The sequence below is a fragment of the Neolamprologus brichardi genome, chromosome 7 (genome assembly GCF_056152115.1).
Source record: "Neolamprologus brichardi isolate AB-2024 chromosome 7, ASM5615211v1, whole genome shotgun sequence".
NCBI lineage: Eukaryota > Metazoa > Chordata > Actinopteri > Cichliformes > Cichlidae > Neolamprologus > Neolamprologus brichardi.
The window spans coordinates 43,552,751-43,567,324 of record NC_142110.1 but is presented as its reverse complement, the minus strand read 5'-3'; the positions used below and the strand labels follow the sequence as shown (position 1 = coordinate 43,567,324).

General features: G+C 39.7%; 1 protein-coding gene across 2 annotated transcripts in view; it reads right to left on the bottom strand.

The window, feature by feature from the left end:
- The window catches only part of mmp17a (matrix metallopeptidase 17a), a 93,721-nt gene extending 80,822 nt beyond the window's left edge, over positions 1 to 12,899 (bottom strand). The window contains exons 1-2 of one of the 2 annotated variants that reach the window (XM_087843632.1): positions 12,798 to 12,899; positions 12,454 to 12,707 (exon numbers count right to left, since the gene is read on the bottom strand). In XM_087843632.1, the coding sequence (XP_087699758.1) occupies positions 12,454 to 12,594 (141 nt within the window). In that variant the 5' untranslated portion in view covers positions 12,595 to 12,707; positions 12,798 to 12,899. Of the gene's footprint in view, positions 1 to 12,453 lie in introns of both variants that reach the window. The other variant, XM_087843633.1, reaches the window with a different exon arrangement.
- Positions 12,900 to 14,574: the final 1,675 nt, after the last annotated feature.

The window sequence follows — 14,574 nt, the reverse complement described above, 5'->3', positions numbered from 1 at the left end:
GGGCATAAACATTTTCTACATTTCATATCTGTTTAGGATGTCAAGTTAATTACTTACAACTTCACTAAGAGTAACAGTGTACGATTAGATGTACACTGCTCAGAAAAATTAAAGGAGTGCATTTTAATCAGAGTATAGCATCAAATCAATTAAACTTCCGGAATATTGATCTGGTCAGTTAAGCAGCAGAGGGGGTTTTATAATCAGTTACAACAGCTTTGGTGCATTAGATGGGCAACAATGAGACAATCTCCAGGTTTTACAGGTTGAGGCCATTGACATTTTTCCCTCCTCATCTTTTCTGGTTTTTGTACTAGCTTTGGTTTTGTCTAGGGTCAGTGTCACTACTGGCAGCATAAGGCAATACCTGGACCCTACAGAGCTTGCACAGGTAGTCCAGCTCCTCCAGGACAACACATCAATATGTGCAATTCCCAGAAGCTTTGCTGTCTCTCACAGCACAGTCTTAGAAGCACGCAGGAGATTCAAGGAGACAGGCAGTTACTCTAGGAAAGCTGGACAGGGCTGTAGAAGGTCCTTAACCCATCAGCAGGTCCGATATCTGTTTCTTTGTGCAAGAAGGAACAGGATGAGCACTGCCAGAGCTACAAAATGACCTCCAGCAGGACATTGGTGTAAATTCTCTAACCAAACAATCAGAAACAAACTTCGTGAGATTGGCCTGAGGGCCCGATCTGCTCTCGTGGGCCTTTTGCTCGCTGCCTGCTTCTGTGTACCCGATTGGCATTTGCAATAGAATACCAGACCTGACAAGTCCATCACTGGCACCCTGTGCTTTTCACAGATAACAGCAGCTTCACCCTGAACAGATGTGACAGACATGAAAGGGCCTGAAGAAACTGTGAAGAACATCATGCTCCCTGTTACATCGTTCAGCATGACCGGTTTGGTGATGGGTCAGTGATGGTCTGGGGAGAGATATCTGTGGAGGGAAGACCACCGATCTCTATAATGTCATGTCATCAAATTCTACCAGTCATGTAAAAATTTGACCTATAACAACGAAAGACAAACTGACAATTAATTCATTAAAACACAAAAGTATAAAGATAAGGAACAAAGAAGCACATCAACTTTCAGCAAAAGCAAATAGCAGATACACATGGTTAACAAAAAGTTGTTGTTATAACTTCTCCAAACTAAGAACCCAGCAGCTTTTGTCTGCACACATGGGCTCTTGTAGTTTCCAGTGGAGAAAAGGGTGAAAACAGATAAATTAAGAAATAATAATGGAAGCTAGCATTATAACCAATGCAAGCGTGGTTTAATGTGATTGGTGTCTCGACATGCTGTGTGGAGGACAAATTATATGAACCTAAATGCAGGACTGTTGAGGCAGGAATGAACTTTAAAGAATCTTTAACACATCTTGGTCCAGAAAAATCAGAACATCTGAACATCTAGAGCACAATTAGGAAACTCAGGAAAAACAAAGGAAGGAGCACACATACAGGAACACAGCAAAGGACAAGACGCAACTTAGACAAAATATACTCAAAATACCATGCTCCCAGTCACATTGACGTGCATATAGCACCAACAAAATGTTATGACACTCATGTAGACAGCTGGATTGATGAAAATAAACATGTCTATTATTTTAGACATGTGACATAAATACCTTCTGTATGAAACACATTCTGCTACTGATTAAAAACAAACAAAAACATCCTAATCAATCCTCAGGTCTAGAATTTCTTTACACTCAATAAACACAGACAATGGAATACGTGGTTGAAATTGCAAGCTTTATTTTACAACTCCAATATTTTAGTCTCTTCATAAATCAACATAAGTATCGCCTGCAGTAAATCAAGTTGTGAACACATGCTGCCAAACCTTATCAGGAAATCAATGTTATCATTGTCTGGAAACATGCCATGGAGAAGTCTTACAGCTGCCACACATCAGTCCCACACCACCATGCTACAGTGGCAGCCAATGAGGTGTCGGAGCTCTTGAGACCATTTCTGAATTGATTTCTGAGGAAATAATGAACTCCCCAATAATGCTGACAGTCTTCTCAGAAACTTGCATGTCTCCAGAGAACTTTTACTCTTATCACGGCTGAGGTGACAGATTGGATAGGAGTGGATTGAAGGACTGGTTTCCGTCTTACTGAGAAGCTTAAATTACAAGCTGACTGTCAATCTTTATGGAGAAATATGTTCTCTCCAACATTAAAATCTTCTCCCACGTCATTGTTCCTGAAATAATCTGCTGCCCTCAATATAAGCCCCATGATACCTTTCTACAGACGGCAGGTCACACTTGATGAAATGGGACAGCACTGCTAAAAGTATCCTAATGATTCAGGGTGAGAGACTAATAACAGGTTTACAGGGAAACTAGCATCCAGTTATTTTTGTGTGGTCTAACATTTCAGGACTCCTCATCACTCACTAAGGTAAATTTTTAGAAATACATATCAATACGCTGTCCAGGCAGTCACTACTTGTAAATTATGCTTGCTGATAAATCATATTCTGTGTGGGCAGAATGCTCATTTGGGATACGTCTTATTTTCTTGACCTGTCTCTATTAGTTAGTGCAGCAATCCTTGACTGTCACAGCTTCCCATTTTCTCTTTGAGCGCCTTCTATCCCTGGACTTCTTGGAGTAATAAGACAAACCAAGATGTGCTGGCAAAAAGCGCAAAAGAAAGTGTTCTATTTGAAATGGGGTACACTCAAGTAGAAAGTGAAAGGTACTGAAGTGTAAGTACAGAAAACTTGATGGTACTTTTTTTCCCCCAGCATGGAAGCTGAAAAATAATAATAATAAAAAAAAGCCATCTAGTCCATCAAAATGTTGGGTTATTGCCTCAAAATGTCTATGTGCTCACTCAAACTTCTGAGTAAGCTGAAACTTTTGGATAATAACCAAAAATTTTGACTTATGGATGGCAATTTTTTTTCACTGACAGAAACAAATTTCAGCAGTTGGCAGCATGTGTACCGAGTAGGGTCTTCAATAAATTATTACTCATATTCTAATTATTAGTAACTATTATTGGATTAGACACTCATTTGCAAAAGCTGACACACAACTTCACACAGCACTGCTGCATGCAGACAGCTCCTCCTGTCACTAGCACCTAAACACGCCACTAGCAGCTAAACAGTAATGCACAAACCTATGTTTATGAGAAATTTTGCAGGTCAGTAAAGCTTCAGTTTAAAAATACTAAAGTTATCATAAATATTAACTTAGTCAGTGGACATGTTAATGTTAGCCATTTTATCAAGGTTAACATTTAGGACCCATTATACCTGTTGTCCAGTGCCTCATGAACGTCACCGTACAACAAAGCTGAATTGAAATCGATGTCACCACTTCTGTGCATTGGGCAGCTCTTAATTTTTGTAACCTCGTGTGGTGTGCTCCTGCCACAGCAGCTGCAGTTTTTATTGCTTTTTTAATGCTATATCGGTACAGAAGCTCAGAGATGTGTAGATTATACTGCAGGAGCTGTTGGAACAGTTTGAAAAGATGGAATATTGTGGGAAAAAACTTTGGAAAAAAAACTGCAGGTATTCTGCTTCTCGTTTGAATTATTTCACCATTGCTGATATGGAAGCATGAGTGCCAAGACCCATTTTTCAAGTGAATACTGAAGGGGATATCCACTCTGTAATGGTGAACATAAATGTATATGGCTGATGATGTCACCAGGAGGGTGTGGAGAAAACAATATGGAGACAGTAAAAAGTGTAATAGTCCTCCTAAAGTCCCTGATTGAAGCTGAGAAAACGGCCAGCAACCAGACAGAAATTGTGACAGTCTACCTTAAATATTTGATCAGCGATGAAACCAAGTCACCAGAAAAAACAGGAAATAGATATGGCTGCAGCTGAATGCTTTTGCACAGAACAGTATTGTTATAATTTTATTTAAAAACAATTATGCCTCTTCATTTGATCACTTTCTTCACGTGGTATCAAAAATAGTATCAAATGGTATCCAGCATTTTCTTAAGTTGGTTAGGTGGTGCTACAGGTGGTGGCCAGGCTGCTTGTTTGAGAAACCCAATTATACCCTATAGAACAAAAACTGAATTATTAAAAATACCATTTGCATCTTGGGCTCAGAAGCAGAAGCTCTGCTGCTGGTCAGAGGATTAGCACCATTTGAAGAAAATTGGTTGGGATTCAACCAGCAGAGAATGAGTGGAGTGGATATTGTTGCATAAGTATTCTGGATGTTTCCTGAGTCATGCTTATAGGTTAAGAACACAAGCTGAAAATTGATCGCCTATTAACATACTACAACAGCTACATTTTCTTCCCAGAGACCATGTATTTGTTAACCATGGAAAAGGCCACAAAAAAGGTTTTTAAGTCAATCAGAAATGTCACTAAAATAGAAGAATAAGAATTTTTGGTTATATCAAAAATGTATTTTTGGTTATAATAACTCCCCCCCCCCCCCCCCCCCAGAAAAAAAAACAAAACAAAACAAAACAAAACAAAAACAAAAACAAAAAAATATATACGTAGCCTCACTTTTTAAAGTCCATCTTCTCTCTCATTCCTAAAAAACAATACATTTGTTTTTGCTTCTTGTCATTGCCCCTGGATGCAATTTCAAGACTTGATTAAATTATTTAAATTTTAGCAGGGAAGGATAGTAAGTGGTGGCAGTGTGGGAGCAGAAGGGGAGCACCTACCGCTCCAGAGGAATTGATGCCAGATGGTGTTCTCATTTAAGAAATTACGTAGCAAAATGAAGGTGAGAAATGGACTTGGCAGAGTGTGGTTGTCCTTCTAGGCACATGGACACACACACACACAAGTGCAGTCTCAAGGTTTTAGGATCATTATTCAAATGTGTAATGGTAGTGTTTTTTCATGAATAAAATTCCACAGGTGGCTGAATATACAGTAATTTAGGTAATTTATCAGCTGCTAATCTGGCCAGCTCAGGCTCGCTTATCCAAAGGGAAGAAATGTGCGTTCAGATGGATAGTTCCTTTGGGAAGCTTGCAGTTATGTTTCTGTGGAGAAAATACACCTCAGAAGGAAGATTATATGATGAGCAAGAAACATATACCATATTATATTTTACTTGTTATGACTACTTTCCCTCAAGTGCTGAAATAGCAAATAGGAGCTATGCAGTGATATATCAAGCTAGATAAGTGTAGCTATAAAATGAACACTTCTCATCGCTGCTGTGTGGGGTGTTTCTAAAGGACTCAGTATTTGGTTGTTAGAGTCACAGGATTCAAAGGTTTATTTTGTGGTTAGGTGAGTGTTTCCTTGGAAATCTTGAGTGACTGAGTACTTTATATCAAACACATACACACTCATGGACCTCTTTATTAGGTATATGGGGGCGATTGTGGCTCAAGAGTTGGGAGTTCACCTTGTAATCGGAAGGTTGCCGGTTTGAGCCCCGGCTTGGACAGTCTCGGTCGTTGTGTCCTTGGGCAAGACACTTCACCCATTGCCTACTGGTGGTGGTCAGAGGGCCCGGTGGTGCCAGTGTCCAGCAGCCTCGCCTCTGTCGGTGCGCCCCAGGGCAGCTGTGGCTGCAATGTAGCTTGCCATCACCAGTGTGTGAATGTGTGTGTGAATTTGTGGATGACTGAATGTAGTGTAAAGCGCTTTGGGGTCCATAGGGACTAAGTAAAGCGCTATACAAATACAGGCTATATATCCTATGAATATTGTGTAGAACTGCCTTTTACCCTCAGACCTGCTTTTATCCTTTGTGTCATGGATTCAACAAGGTTCTGGAAACATGATGGTCCACATTGACATGATGCATCACACAGTTGCTGGAAATCTGTCAGCTTCACATGCATGTTGTGAATCTCCCGGTCCATCAGATCACAAAGGTCCTCTAATGGATTGAGATCGGGTGACTGTGGAGGTCATATCAGTTTAACCTTATTTGAGCTTTGTGATATCCAAGCAGCCATCATAAGATGGATACATTGTCGTCATGGAGGGATGGACATCATCAGCAACGATACTGTGGTGTTTAAATTATGTTCAGTTGGTATAAAAGGGGCCAAAGAGTGCCAAGAAAATATCCCCCATACTGTTACACCACCATCATCTGAACTAAACTATTGATACGAGGCAGAATAGATCCATGTTTTCATGTTGTTTACAACAAATAATGGTGTGATTTGAAATCTCAGCATCCTGCTCTTAAAAGACAGGAGTGGAACCCCAGAGTTGTCTACTGTTTATTTTGGCATCAAAGAAGAGCACTTATTTTCTCTTCTTTGGACAATCAGCAGTAACTGAAATACTCATACCAGCCTTTCTGGCAACATCAACCATGCCAGTTCAATCACTTAAAATCACCTTTCTTCTCCATTCTACACTGGGTTTTAACAAGAGCAGGGTGCCTTGATCGTGTCTACATCCCTAAATGCACTGAGTTGCTGCCATGTGATTGGCTTATTAGATATATGAGTTAATGAGCACTTAAATAGTTGTGTCTAATAAAGTGGCAGATGAGTGTACACAGTGGCAGGCTAAGCATGACCTCCCTCAGCAGGATAAGAACCTCAATGTGTATACCACTCAGGAAAAGCATCCACACCATTATTGATGGGATAGATGACTGAACACATATCAGGTGAGTCTGTCAGTAATTGTTCTTTGGGGACAGTTTTTGTGTTTGAGTTTGTTAGGCATTATTTTTGGCTAATTTGGTGGTTTTACTGCTTGGAAATTACACTGTTTGAATATTTAACTTAGAAGGTGCAAATTGTTAACAGTTCAGTTATACTTTCTATATCCGGGAGTTTATTGGAGTCAGTTCAAGTGTCCCAGTGACTTAAATTTCATCATATGACGATGAGCACGAGGGACACTGGATGCCTGCATGCCTGCCTAATTTTTTGTGATCGTGCCAACTTGTCTGGAGAGAATTTACATTACAATCCACAAACTTTGGATGCTCCCTAGACAGCTGACTTAAGGCAAATGTCAAAATAAAACAGGAATGACTACAACTGCTACTCAGCCGTCATGTCTCCCCAACTCTCCTGTTTCTGCAATGGAGTATAATTTAGGCTTTAAAGCCGAAAGCTTTACACAGACCCTGATGAAAATTCTTATCAAGCAAAGCTAGCATATGTAGCACCATAAAGACCTGGAATTGTATGGTTCATAATGAGTACTGTTCACTTTTTCTATACATTTCTGACCTAACAAGTGCCACAAAGTACAGGTTGCACTGCGTATATGGAACACCCCACCACACAATTATCAACAGTCGCCAGATGGAAAATATTTACATATGGCCCAACATGGCCCCATCTTATAACCTACAAGACCCCAAGGGCCCATTGCGAGGATCCCATTGTATGCCAAACACCACGTGGACCGCCCCCAGATGTCCTGTGTCTTGTAAGAACAGTTCTAGGCAGGTGGTTTTAATGTTGTGGCTCATTGGTTTGTATCCACTGTGGAAAGAGAATTACGTCTACAATCATCTGATAATATCTGTAGTTTACAGTCCTTCCAGTGAATAATGTCCTCTGTGTGTACTCTGGCTCCCCAGTGACAACAAATCAGTCACTGGGCAACTAATACTCATCTCAGCTGTCTGCACTGATAAGCACTCTCTGTCTTTCATCATGAACCTAGGAAATGAAGTAAGGTTATACTGTTTACATTTACTATTTTGTGTGAGATCAAATGTGAGAATTGTCTCTTTTTTGACAATGAATAAAGCCGGAAAACTTTAATCTTCCAAAAAGTCTAAATCACATTCTTCTACTTTGTCAAGTATAAGGTGCTATAAAGTCGTAATTCACACATGCTTTTGCCTCTAACAAGGCTTTGCAGGATTAAAAATAATCTTCTGGCTTCCAGCTTCAGCTAGAAGCTTTCACATATGGTAATTTTCATAATGATATGATCACTTACTTTACTGGGAAAATTAAACTATGAACTTAAAATTTGCTATCTAGCTCAGATCCCTAGAGTAGGAGGGTGTCACATAAGGCCTCTGAAAAAAAGAACTGCGGGATGACACCTTTTCCCTGGAGCGTCAGGAGTTTCCCCAAAGACATCTTATTTATGTCGCCTCTCTGGAATACATACTTTTTTTTCTATCCTCAAACTATTTCTTAGTACCAAAAAAGAAATATGTGATCTGTCTCAGACTTGCAGGCAAAGATCCTTGGTCAAGAGGGGTTCAAAAATATAAACTTGAAAGGCACTTTCATGTCTTTGTGGTTTTTTGGGCAGAGAAATTTTCTACATTTTGCTTTTTGAGGTTGGCCATAAGAGGACATCACATTCCTTTTCAGGTACTCCCATTTTCAAAGTAAGAAATATGCTTTGGTCCAGGGGAATGCATGTTTTCCTTAAACTAGACAATTCACATCTCAATACAACTAATAGGCTACGCCATACCCTTAGAAAACTCCAACTGAAGTATGCATATTTTGAAGAAACAACACTTATTTTCACAGATCACGATGCAAACATTTTGCAAAAGTTGTTTAAAGTGTCTATAGATGTTTTTTTCCACAATGAAGAGAAGAAACTACAAAGACGCTGCTCTCACCACTATAAAAACTGTCACTGTGATCTAACAAATTTTAGTACAGCCTACATGAAAAAGCCAAGAAATGACTTCAATCGACATCAGCAAGTCTGCATATGTGATCAGAGTTAATTAAACAGACTAAATCAAAACAAACAAACAAAAACAAAGCAGAACTGCTTTGAAAATGGACTTAAATCGGTAGCAGTTGTCTTGTTTTTTTTACCATCTGCGAGACTGGGTTTCTATTGCCAAAACAGTGAGGACTACAAAGGTTGGACTACATATATAAACAAAATATTTCAATCCCAATCAAGACTTTAGCAGATGCTATAGGTATAAACTTCATCAGTCTATTTTCTCAACCACTATCTAGAGCCTATTCCAGATAAAATCTGGCAACAGTTGAGATACACCACTGGACTGCCAAGACATCACAAGACTAACACAGGGAGACAGGTATGTACTCCCACATCCACAAGAGTCATGTGAAAAAGAAGGTTTTCACAGAACTGTAAGTACACCCTTACTGTCTCCACAGGAATTAAGAGGGTAAGTAGAGCAAGTGCTGCTAATCAAATGCACTTCATTAACTGATCATTAGCAAGTATGACCATCTCTATGAATACAGAAGTTTTGGCAGTTTGCTGGGCTGGAGCATTCAATTGTGTGCTAACACAATGCCAAGGAGGAAAGACATCAGCAATTATCTCAGTGAAGCAATTGTTGCTGCCCATCAGTCGGGGAAGGGTTATAAGGCCAATTGCAAACAATTTGAAGTCCATCATTCGACAGTGAGAAAGATAATTCACAAGGGGAAAACATTTAAGAGTGTTGCCAGGCTTTCCAGGAGTGGACATCCTAGCAAAAACATACTGCTACGCAATGTTCAGGAAAATTGCAAATAACTCAAAAGCTACATCTCTGACTCTATAGGCCTCACTTAGCATATTAAATGTTAAGGTTCATGACAGTACAAATAGAAAAAGACAGAACAAACATGGCTCATTTGGGAGGGTTGCCAGGAGAAAAGCCTGCCCTGTTCTGGCAACACAGCTAAGGTTTGCAAATTTGTATCTGAACAAACCACAAGACTTCTGGATCAATGTTCTTCGCACAGCTGAGATGTTTGGCAGTAATGCACAGCACCATGTCTGGAGAAAACCTAACACAGAATTTAAGGACGAACACCTCATACCAACTGTCAAGTAGAGACATGGAGGGGTGATGATTTGGCCTTGTTTTGCAGGCACAGGACCTAGACACCTTGCAGTCATTGAGTGGGCAATGAAGTCTCTGTATACCAAAGTGTTCTAGAGTCAGTTTGGGGCAAGCTTTAACTGCCAGACAGATGGCCTCACATTTGAGTCAAGCAACAGGAATATGTTCCCCCCCACACACCACCAAATCAGGACCGAATGGCTGGAAAAGAAAATAATCAAGGTGTTGTAATGAAACAGTCAAAGTCAAGACCTCAACCTGACTGAAATGCCGTGGCAGGACTGAGAGAGGTCCTCTCTTGAGTTGTTGCCGTAAATGAATGCCAGAAAAACCTCACGAACTGAAGTAAAACTGTAAAGAAGAGTGGACCAAAGTTTCCCCTCGATGATGTGAATAATAAAGTCATATAGGAAAAGATTATTTCAAGTTATAGCTGCTAAAGGTGGCTGTTGACTATTGAATGATTTTCACAGGACTGCAGAACGTCCTATGAAAACTTTTTCACATGACTGCAATTAAAAGTCAAGACTTTACCTGGCTGATAACCAAAACAAGGTTTCCTCAACACATCGAGCTGGAAACTATTCAAACATGAAAGAAACGGTCATTCCATTAAACTAATTGCTTCAGGTTTACCAAGCAGCATGTTTTTTGCAGTGTCACCCTTCCGTTAATGGCAGAGAAAGCTGGGCAAAGCATCCCAACTATTACATCAAAAAGCTAAGCCCTTCAGTCTATAGGCTGCACAGAGGCTGAGTGTTTCACACACAGCTCTATCTAGAAATGCAGGAAAAACTCCACCTTGAGCATTTCTTTCTGTGCCACAGTAAATGGAGGAAAATTGCTGCTGTTACTACAGCTTTTTATCTGGTGACAGTGGACTGTTTGTTGTGTCACAGTTCATGCAATTCTAAAGAAAGGGCTGGGCGAGAGGTCCCGAAAAGCACATTGCTTTTATTTTTCCTATTCTTTAATGAATAACAATTAAAAAAGGAGGATAGCATTGTGCAAAAAAAAATAACAGAGGACAGAGAGATATTGGTATCAAGAGGAAAACATCTGATATAATGATTTTTGCTGTTATGTATCATTTCATTACTTTCATTACTCATAGGAATGCAGCAAGGAAAAAGTGTGTATATGTCCTACTTAAACACTCATATGTCATATGTGGGCACATTGAGCTTAAAAAAAGGGCTCTGAGCTACAGATCTGTGCCTAGTTTTTAACCTGTATATCTTGAATTTTCGTATTCAGATTGTCTTTGTGTTGCTCGTACGTGCCAACAATTACGGCCTGCATATCATCTCAATAAGATCGTCTGCCGTGCCAGATGTGTCAGAACAGAGTATCAAAAACTGAATGACGCAGCGCTCAGAAGGTAACACATGAATAAAAAAAAAAATCTAAACTTATCTCTTCTCTTGTTCTTGTCTTTAAGCAAAAACATAATCCCATGTGTAGGGATTTTTGTGTGTTTTTCTTTTTTTTAGATAGAGAGAGAAGAGTTTGAGGGCTGAAAGAAAGTGAGACAGGAAGACTGAAGTTGGGATGAGCCGCAAAACAAAAAAATAAAATAAAAAGGAAAGAAAGAATGAAAGAAGTTGCCCTGAGGAGTGGAATATGGAGAAAAATGCATCTTCAGCAGGGACTACTTTAGGAAGATGATAATCAGCTTTTACAAACTTTTTTTTTTTTAAAGTAAATGGTGCATACTGTAATTTTATGCGTGGTGTCATTATAGTGGCTATAAACACACAGTATGAGCTTGCAAACATAAGGTCTCTTTTCTTTCTTAACAGCAGTCTTAAGTAAATGCCATTCATGCTGTTGTTCTGTAGTAGTAGTGATGATGACATACAGCATTAGGCCAGTTACCACTTTACAGGCGGTGTATATTTCAAGATGCATCACCAATACCAAACACACACACCTAAATATAATGTAACAGAATCATTAATGATTCGTTTACTCTGCTCTTGCTCCAAACCCATGAAGGCTCACTGAAGCTTATTATTAAAGGTCTTAAATTTATTCTCATAAGCAGTCACAGCTCTGATCGATTTGTTTGTATCCTCCACCAATGGTGCTGCCTATTTAAGAGATTGCATTTAGTTCAAGTCTACTGAGCCACGCCAGACTACAGTATTGGATCATCTATTTTAAACACAGCAATCCTCTGGACTCTTTCAAAGGCGTTACTGGGAGGGGAGGGAAAAAAAGCATTAATAAATTATGCTTTGTGGATTGTCGTTCACTATAAGCTGGAAGAGGTCGATACAACATCGAAGCAACCCCCTGCACAGACATGTATTTATCACAACTTCATTCTTTTAATGAAGCGGTTCCTCCTCGGGAGAAAAAAAAATCCTATACAGTCTTTTTTTTTATTATTTTTAATCAAGCAGTGTGCTACTGCCACTCTGCCTTGTGGAGTGGACTGCAGAGCGCAGTTAAAATTCAGAGCAAGTATTTAGAGAGGCCAGCACTTGCTCTTCGCTGGACGTTCAAGAGAGTAGCCGAAGTAAAAAAAAAAAAAAGGGGGGGGGGGGGGTGTTGGGGTCTTCCAGCCCTCTCACACTCAAGCTAAAAAAAAAAAAAAAGAACACACCACTTCATATTCCCTGCACCATGCAGAAAAACTTCCGAGCCCGGTTCTCTGTAAGTAGCTAGAAAAGGTTCAAAACTTACCACCCCCATGTCCAGCTGCTCGGTAGTCAGAGAGGGAGCCGCTCCTGACAGACGAAAGGAGCACAGTATCGGCACCAGGAGGAGCAGCAGCATCTCTGGAGAAATATTCCTCATCCACTTGTGAAGAACCTGATGCACCATGATGCCCTGTGACAGGCTGATCCTGCAGGGCTCACATGGATTCCGACAGCCGCATCCACGGGATAAATCACACGCTGACACTCTAAAATATGACCGGATAAAAGTCTACCTCACTGTTGAGCGCAAACACATAAAACACATTAAAATGGGCGCAGGAACAGTTGAGAGCATCAGAGCAGTTTGTGTCTTGCTGTGTTACTAACACCCGGGGCATCAAAAATGAGAGACGCTGACTGATCTCCTCTTATCTCAAGTCCATCAGAGGTGAAGCGAGAAGCGCGAGCTCCCCGTTCGATGGTTGGGTCTCGCGCACTGAAGCAGCTGCCAGCTGCGTGCGTCTGCCTCAAGGAGACTCGAGCGGTCTCAAGACGGACGCAACAACCCATTGAACTTCCGTGAAAGTATCAAAATAAAAGTCCCACGGCTTCGTAAAGCCTTGTAAAGTAAAAGTCTATCGAGGGAATTATAAATACAAGCGTAATTTTACTGCACGCATTCTCCAAATCTAAAAGTACAAAATATACGTAAAACGTAAGCGACAAAAAAGGAGGTGGGATGCAAGGTAATATTATCTTTGTTTACTTGTTTACAGTTACACAAAGTTCACAGACAGATTTAACATGTTGTTTTTATGACGTAATAGTACTATTAATTTATTCAATGACATTTATGAAAAGAATCACAGGCTAAATGTGATATATATGGCATCCAGTCTCCATTTTATCAGCAGAACAACACAATATTCTGAACAACAAATTATATATGTTTGATTCTAATAAGTGAACATAATTTTAAAAAAAAAAAAGTAGATTAACAAGGTGTCATTGCTAGTTTTACTTTTGTTCAGGATTGTCATAAAGGTCTATGCACATCTGTACAAAATACTCTATTTTATTAATGTATTTATTTGTTTAAAAGCCCGACTTTCCGCCTCCATGGTAACAAAATTCCCACGTAGTCATCTCACATTTACAATGTCCTTTACCTAGTTTTCATGTGTGCTTTTATTTTGAAATTCTGTTCCCAAATTTCCTTTGGGCTGCTCTATTCCTTTCCTGTGACTTTATTTAAACAGCTGTGAGAAAATTTGAATTGGCTTGAGACACCTTTCATTCAATCTCTTTGGACTGGAATCGTGATTCATCGGAAAGTGAAAGGTCAGTGCCCCGAAGAAAGCAATTAAAAGATCAGTTAAAATGCGATGCAACATGATGCCGAAAAACATCACAGAGCACTGCTGACTAAAATACTTCTGACTCCAGACCCAGGCTACTTTGCTCAGAAGTTTTAGTGGGGGGGTTGGATATAATTTAAAGAGATTAATTGTGAATTATGAATAATTATGAATTATTAATTATGAATAAACATCAGAAATTTCTAAAATAAAAAACATTAAAACACACGTGATACTTACCGTTTTCTCTTCTGGTGTATAGACCCCAATATGAAAGCTGTTCACACTCATGAATTGTCCTCAGGCTAGACATTGAATCCTTATTTGGTTTAGAGGTGTTGACCTGAAAATGACCCAACAAAACAGCACTGAAACCTTCCTGCATTTAAAAAACAACAACACCATTTTCTTGGAGCAGTTTTAAAAAGCACACGATTGTTTCTATTGTGCTATTGCTTAGAATAACTGCTCACTGTGGCTTCTTTATCGTCAAGGTGGATTATGCATTTAAAACGTGAATCATAATGCAGATATACGTGCACACCTCGGTGGCCACCCACATTCAGGCGCCCATATTCAAGCGTCTTAATCATTCTGTGTCTACTTTGATAGACAGTCTCCTTAACCTAACCACACTGTCACTAATGATTCACAGCTCTCCTTTATTGTACCACGGCCTCATGAGTCAACTGCAAAGAAATGCACAATGATTGCCAGGCGCACACATTCACAAATTACGCTTATTCAATTGATCTGCGCTTGTAACCACTTCAAACCATTTTTCTGTATACATTTTCTAATAGATA